At 42.2% G+C, this 8,061-nt stretch overlaps 1 protein-coding gene across 4 annotated transcripts in view; it reads right to left on the bottom strand.

The window, feature by feature from the left end:
• git1 (G protein-coupled receptor kinase interacting ArfGAP 1) overlaps positions 1 to 8,020 on the bottom strand; it is a 19,678-nt gene extending 11,658 nt beyond the window's left edge. For 3 of the 4 annotated variants that reach the window (XM_005939590.3, XM_005939592.3, XM_005939593.3), the window contains exons 1-4: positions 7,592 to 8,020; positions 3,409 to 3,542; positions 1,187 to 1,299; positions 394 to 499 (exon numbers count right to left, since the gene is read on the bottom strand). In XM_005939590.3, coding sequence (XP_005939652.1) covers positions 394 to 499; positions 1,187 to 1,299; positions 3,409 to 3,542; positions 7,592 to 7,643 — 405 coding nt within the window. In that variant the 5' untranslated portion in view covers positions 7,644 to 8,020. The remainder of the gene's footprint in view (positions 1 to 393; positions 500 to 1,186; positions 1,300 to 3,408; positions 3,543 to 7,591) is intronic. The other variant, XM_005939594.3, reaches the window with a different exon arrangement.
• Between the last annotated feature and the right edge of the window lie 41 nt (positions 8,021 to 8,061).

The raw sequence follows: 8,061 nt of genomic DNA, 5'->3' as shown, positions 1-8,061 counted from the left end.
GGGGGGGGTAATAAGTAAAAGAGCATCTGTGTGTGTTTGCCTGAGTGCATGCTTATGTGCAACGTCTGCTACTGACATTCATAAAGGAAACAACCTTTGTGCTTAGACTTGCTGTTCCACAGTATAGCTGTGTCAGTATAGGCTAATTAACCTGAACTCATAACATCCTACCCATCAGCTCAGTACAGAGTAACATTAGAGCGCAGATTAAAGACAATACTGGTTTTCTGTTATCATCCAAACAAGTGCAGAATCCTTCACTTAGCGGATAAAAGAAAGCATGCTTATAGGTCTACAGATGACAAGTCGAGTTAAATTATTCTCTAATTGTTTATCAAGAAAAAACAAGTGTCGCACGTATTCAAGTCAGCAGCTGTGTTTACGTTTTCTTACCTTACTGAGATCCTTAGTGGTGACGCCGTCGTCATCACGACAGGGCAGCTTGTGCACGAATGCGAGCATCTGGTATTTGGCTCTGATGAACTCTGACTTGGTGGGACTGCACAGGAGGGGAAGTTGAGATGGTACCAAAAGCCCAGAACTCAAAGGTAAACAAGAACACTCGAGGACAAAATATGTGCAACTGCAATTCATGCAATAAACCCTATTATACAGGAAAATGCGTTTTAGCATCATGACTGCAAGTGCAATATGGCGCCCACCGAGGGATTTGAAGCCCCACTAGAGGTAAGGTCATTTTGATTTGACTTCATTTTTCCCTCTCACCCCCTCACTCTCATCAAATAGAAAGATCAGGCGCCTTTCTCTGTGAGGTACAGACACAGAAAGTGCTGTAATAATAGACAAACAGCCCCCCAGCAGTAATAAATAATCTCTACAGTGAACCGAACTGATGGGTTATGCCTAGTTTCCCAGTTTGCTTTACATAAATGGATAAAGAAATAAATCTGATGAACACTGCAGAGGCTTTTAAGAGGCAGTTCACACTAAACCTCCATTTTCCGGTGAAAAAGAAATGAGCAAATATTTTTCCTGCGGGTCCCAATCTCATGACTCTCCCAAAGCCATATTTCAGCCCACAATGCACTTAGAAACAAATACTAGTTGCAATTGTTCTTCACCAGTCAAAAAAAAAGAGAGAGAGAGAGAAAAATTATGCTTACAAAGGGACAATAATTTCTCTGTGTCCTAATGTGGATTTTGAGCCTGTGCAGAGCATACTTACTGGACTTTGTCCTGGGGGTTCGGTTTCCTGCGGCCACTCTGCACCTGAGCCGGGTCCAGGAGACTGTGTTCCCATATGGAGTTGGCCCCGTTACTGGCCAAGGTCTGAACCATCTGAAACACAAACGCGTACACACACACACACAGAAGTGACTCAGTGATGGTTTGCTGTCATGAGCATGTTTTATTAAAGTCAGTGTAAAGCAGTGTGTTTGGAGTTTGTCACACGGAAGAAAAAGGTGTTATCCTCTGGCTAAACTGACTGTTAATCACAGAAAATTAGGTTTCAATATCCTGAAAAAAAGAAAAAGCAATATTCTCTGCTTGGAGACGCTGTCTACTGAAGATGCTACGACTGTGCGCCCAATCATGGGAAGGCAGTTTCTTATGAAGATAAAGTACCTCTACAATTTGAGAAATGGATTATCGATCTAGAAGCTTTTTCTGTACAACAACCAGGCGATCAGCTCATTATGACCACCTGCCTAATATTGTGTTGGTCCCCCTTTTGCTGTCAAAACAGCCCTGACCCATCCAGGCACGGACTCCACTGGACCCTGTGTGCTGTGGTATCTGGTACCAAGATGTTCGCAACAGATTGCAAAGAAACCTTTAAGTTTAAACATTGAAGTCCTGCAAGCTGCGCGGTGCAGAAATGATTCATCAGACCAGGCCACCTTCTTTCATTGCTCTGTGGTCCAGTACTGATCCTCATGTGCCTACTGTTAGTGCTTTCAGCAGCTGATTGGGGTCAGCATGGGCGCACTGTCTGGTCTACAGCTGAGGCCCTACTGTGATGCTCTGTGTATTCTGACAGCAGTAACCTTTTCAGCAACGTGAGCTATAGTAGAATGTTTGTAGAATCAGACCACATAGTCCAACCTTCACTCTCCAGTGAGCCTCCGCTGCCCATGACTCTGTCACCCGTTCATCCACAGACAACCTGCTGTTAGGGCGTTTTCACATCTGATTCGTACTCTGGTTCAAATCAGTTAATGAGTCAGTAAACTTGTAGCCGTTCCCCCGTGCTTTGGTTTGTTTTCACGCAGAGAAAAATCCAAGTGAACTCCAAGTGAACCAAAATGTGTCACTACAAACCACGTGACAATGTTCAGTCTGCTTACTAGCCAGATGTGTCTGGAAGAAGGCGCTGTGTTCTGGACTATAACAGAATTTACTTTCATTAGCATTTGCAGATCTATCAGACTCTAACCCCTAACCCTGTGTGGCTGCTGGATGTTTTTAGCTCAAACTTGCTAATTGGTTTGGATCTAGGTGGGATCACATTCACACCATAAACCCCTCCAAAGGTTCTCGGTGCAGTCGTTGTGGTCTGCACCTGAGTGTGATTACAGTGTTTGCACCTGCACACATGAACCACACCAAAAAGGAAAATGAACCAAGTTTGACTTAAACGGATCAAAAACCGCACGTGTGCAAATACCCTTAGAGGTGCACAGGGCCGGAACCACCATACATTGATTGTGTGTGTGTGTGTGTGTGTGTGTGTGTGTGTGTGTATTTCTTTAGGTCACAAGACCATCACATTTACTAACATTAGCAAATGTTTCATGAAAACAATGCTTTTCTACAACATGCAAAAGTCACATTCAGAAAGTAGAAGACTTCCTGGGGTCTACTGATGCTAATGCAGTTCTATATGTTTTAAAATTACATCAGTGTTATGACTCCAGTGCATCACTGAAACATAATTTCTGGACTGGCCAGAAAATATTGGAAGAAATTAGTTTAACAGCTTATTTTCATAATTCAGTATCATATAGCTCACAGTCACAGTGATTTACGAAATAAATCTAAATTATCTTCAGTAAAGCTGCAGAACAACCCTGATACACATTTGTGCTCTACACTGGAATCAAAAGTGGTTATAAAACCAATAAAGCCAAAAACTCCCACACTCCTCATGCCTCCTTAATTACAGGATGAAGCTGAAGCAGCACTAAGCACCTCAACCTGCATTTAGGCCATACTGAGACGAACACAGATATACAACAAGAGTACAGACAGACTCACAGATCAAAGTTAAACTAGATGATCAAATAAAAAATAAACACAAACTGCAGTACTGTGGATTTGCATCTTCTGAGCTGACTAAGATTTCTGCAGTAGCTCTTCTTTCGGTGGCACTATTCTGGGTACTGCGTTTGTCTCACAAGCCCTTCCCCGTTTCTCATTCCTTCGCTCTTCATTTCTCAGACTTACCTGCAGTAGGGAGGGAGGCCATCCGCTGTGCCTCAGGTGCTTGACTATGGAGATATGGCGGCCTAAACTGCGGTGGACCGAACAGCATTCATCACAAATCAGGACCCCTCGGTTGATACTGGTCCAGCCCGGGTCTGACAGACAGAAATACACAGAAAGCATTAGGATTTTCATAAGCACACTGTGACTGATAATTAGACTTTGGAGATTTTTAAAAATATTAAGTGCTTTCCATCCAGGCCACACGAACATACTCATGAATATCCACGATTTATGACGTGGGTGGTCCAAATTACAGTTTACTACACAACTATAATGCCATTTTTCCCAAGGAAGAGATGCAGTCTACCTACACTGCTACTCTTTTGGGCTTCAGTCAATATCAAGTCAAACATATGTGCGTCTTTTTTTATAGGTCTTTTTATCTGCTTCTGAGCAAAACCACATGATGGATAAAATAAAGATGAGTACCAGACAGTGATCCTGTCACAGATATTCCAATTAAGTTTCTAAGTTTTATACATTTCTCAGCTGAATGAGCACCTGGTTTGTATTATGCACATTAAGAGTAAAGCAGGATGTATATGTCAGTAATGAATCAAAGGGCTTTTATAACTGAGAGAATTTTGAATAAAAACTGGGTTATTGAAAAGACAAGAACTAGACATTTTTAAATATTAACTCTGAAAACTGACTTAAATAATGCAGAAATGAATCATGTGAAAGCACAACTATGTGGACACAGCTACATGGTTAACACTGTTGCCTCATAGCAAGAAGGTCTGAGACTCAAATTAGCCCATCTGGCCAGAGCCTTTCTGTTTAGTTTGTATGTTCTCCCCATTGCCTATAGGTGCAAATGGTTATCTGTCTCTATATGTTAGCCCTGCGACCAGCTGGCGACCTGTCCAAGCTGACGACCTGTCCAAGCTGGCTGTACCTCGCCTTTTTCCCTATGGCCATGGGATAGGCTCCAGCCCCTCCGTGATCCTAAATTTGATGGACAGATGATTCGACATTTCCATATATCAGATAGTCTTTTTTTTTTCTTTTAGGCAAATCTGATTGCAATCAATTTTAGTTATTCCTGTGAAGAACTGTGCAAGTCTGATAAGAAACAGTTATAAATAGCATTTTTACAAATATACACGTTAGCTTGCACCTTACAGTCATAAACAGCTAGGAATGAGACAAGTTGTGCTTTGCTGCCACCACTAAATATTACTAGTTTATGACAGTGGCTTGACAAAGAAACCTGTTTTAATACCTAAGAGAAGAAACATATCTCTAAATGGGTGCAAATGAGGTGAGGAAGTGAAGGGCAGCAGCAAAGGCCAGTGCCAGTCCAATGACACTGAAAGACTGAGTCTGGGTTATGTTTATGCCCTCAGGACCCTGACGCGATGAATGCCTCACAACTAACACAGTCTGCAGTATCAAAACAAGCATCTGCACACTTACATGCACACTGTTCATGCCCAAACGCACACACATATCTACAATGTGTGTTGGTCACACTCAGCCTGGGATAAAAACTGTCTGGGCTTAGGGTATTAATGGAGCTAAAATAGTCCATCATCAGATGAACCGGCGTGCTTTAAGTCTTTTTGCCCATAGAAAAAAAGAGGGAAAAAAAAGAAATATGAAATGCAAAATGGCTTTGAAAAAAGCAATAGCTCAGTTTAGAACAGCAGCCCCGTAGGCTTTAAAGGCCTCAGCAATTTAATTCCTTAATCTGTGTAATAAATATAAAAAAAAAAATCCCACAGGCTAGGCTATCTGCCTGATCTGCTAAATCAATATGAGGCTATGCCATTAAGCTATTAGAAGTGGATAGACTATTAGCAGTGCTGTATTGGTGAAATCTGCAGCATGTTGCTGCATAATGTTGCCTAAAGTTGGCCTAATTCATCAATCTAGTATAGCATTTGTTTTTATAAGTGTCAGCTAACCCTGCACAAAAACATATGCTACAAATGAGTGCAAGTTTTTAAAATTGTGTTACACTCCACTCTTAAACACTGAGATAACATGTTGCACACATCTGCATACTTTGGCCGTTAACGAGTTAGCTTCAGGCTTGTTTGGTGTATATCACAATATATACACATATATGTGTTTATATACAATATAAACACAATTAATACAGTGTTTAATTGTACTAAGTGTCAGCTTGCCGGATTTACTCCATCTTACTTCTAATTTTAACCAAACACAGCAACAACAGCAAAGCCTGACAGGGACACCAACACGACATATCGACTCAACCCCGCTGTTCTCTTCTGTGAATAGTTGCACAAGAGTTTCAGTTTCCTAAACAAATGCATCTGTGCGAAATAAAGAGTTTACTATAGTGACGATGTGATTCATTGTTGCCCGTAAACTGTGCAGATTGCCATGGTGTGACATTAAAGACTCCTGAAGCTTGGCTACGAAAAGGAGTATCAGTCGCCCTTTGTAGCCATGCCATTGAGTTATCCCCCAGTATGACACAAAGCTGGGTAGTAGGGAGGTGGCCTGTCACCAGGGGCTAGGTCAGCATTTTGCAGAAAGCACTGCGTGCGTGTGTGCGTAAGTCGCAAGGAGGGGCTGCATGCAGAGAGATGATGGTTGTAGAAGAAATGCACGGCTAGTAACAGGTACGCGAACAAGCCATCTACCATTGTGAATGCCTTATTTTGTCTAGTAAATAAACTAAAGCTTTAAAATATAACTAATATGTCACAGATAATGTGCATTTAATTATTCTGCAAGTTAATATAGTATCAACGAAAGGAGTTCAGCTGGGGTTTCATCAGTATGTAAAAAGTAACTCAAGGGGAACCAGAAAAGGAAAATAGGTGCTGAAGCATGTTAGTAAGTAATAATAGCAAGGTGTACAATGCAAGGCTGGACTGCAGCATTTAGACAGTTAAGAGTTATCAGGGGTCGCAGCTGTCATAAGAGCAGCTGCTGCACATGTATACATGAATGAACGCAAGCAAGGCACACAAGATCACCAATGATCAAGGGGATCGAACTGAAACAGCACGTGCATTTGGGGCTACATACGAAGGGTCTTATTGACATTGTCTCTAACTCAGATTTTAACAAACACAGATGGGGCCAAAGGAGAAGTGGGTTGGAAACTGAGCTAGAATTATGGATGGCCATTGTAGTGGAAATCACTACGCCCTGAACAGTATGGATGAAAGCTAAGGCAGGTGAAGCTAGAAATCATGTCCCTTTTCCTTTAAAAAAAACAACAACAACTTTGTGTTGTACTAGATTAATGGAACTGAGGTGGCTTTTAAATGATTTTGAGGTACAACTACAGGTATGGCTCATTTCAGGTTTATGTTGAACTGTGCTCCAACTTAGGATGACTGTAAACTGAATTTACTCCTATTAATTCTCACTATTTTATTTCTTAACTTTACTGGAGATATTCTAAAATTATCAAGTTAAACAAACAGTAACTCTAATTACGTTTTTGATACTTTACTGTATTTTTTAAGCCAAATTGTTGTTAAAGCTACTGACTGGTCGCTGACGCTTTAGCTGAATCAGCTTGGCAATAACTTGGCGTTTAGCAAAAGTTAGCTAAAGTAGCTAACGTCATAGCTAAGCTAGCAGTATAAAAAGCACGGACTCCAAAAGCCACGGGCAAGTGCTAACAATATGATAGCTGTCCATCGATATAAATGTATAATTATATCTCAGGACATTCATTCTACCATAAATTCTTCTATCACACAGCTGCATAATGACTCAAAATCGCCAGCTCGCTAGCCAAGCTAAGCTAACGTGTTCGGAAGTCTGTCCCGGTCACGAAAATCAAAACAAACGTCTCTTCGAGTGGGAAGGCAGCATAAAGCTGACAATGGGATCTTAAACTGCCCCAAATAAACTACTCGTTCTTACATATGGCAGTGGTCAAATAAATATACCTATCAAGTTATTCAATGGTTTACATTAACGTTGAGCAGCTGTTAGCTAGAGATATTCTCCCGTTGTGGCAACACGCCTATTTTTTCCAGTGTTTATTTTGGGCCTAAACGACGCTTTGCAACCCTGGCCGTTTTCCTGCTCTGCAGACCCTCTGACAATGACAGCAACTTCGGCCTTGTTCTCCCACCACGTCGCCCCCATCGACGCATTGTTCCAGTCCCATGGTCTATTTTCCTTTTTTTCTGTTCCTTACCTGGCGCACTGCAGTCAGCGCAGACTTCTGTTCTTTGTAGCTTTCTCGACATCTCGAAAGTGGATGAAACGAAGAGGTGGATGTCGGCGATGATGTGAATATTCGCCCGTCTCCCCCCCCCGAGCTACAGACCGACGTCTGCCGTCAACCGATGCGGCCCCTGAATCCCCGGAAGCCGGGTGGTATGATCGGCTTTTCCCCCGGCCAGCTGACGACGACTGAGCTTCCCGTTAATTCCAGCGGTCTGTTCGCCCACGTTCGCTGATGAACTCCGAGGCTGGATCCAAGTTATGTGAACATAGTTAATCTGTTTGTATAAAGGATCTCATCTCGGAATATTGCTACAGTAAATCTGTTCCCTGCATTGCCTGCAACTCACCGAGAGACGGCAGCTCTTTACCTGACAGTATCCGCGCTCGCGCTCACTCACACGCGCTCACTCTCTCTCTCTCTCTCTCTCTCTCTCTCTC

The sequence above is a fragment of the Haplochromis burtoni genome, unplaced genomic scaffold, assembly GCF_018398535.1.
Source record: "Haplochromis burtoni strain Fernald_Lab_line unplaced genomic scaffold, NCSU_Asbu1 Contig_270, whole genome shotgun sequence".
NCBI classification, from domain to species: domain Eukaryota; kingdom Metazoa; phylum Chordata; class Actinopteri; order Cichliformes; family Cichlidae; genus Haplochromis; species Haplochromis burtoni.
Note: the sequence above shows the minus strand (reverse complement) of the source record. Positions and strands in the feature narration are given on the sequence as shown.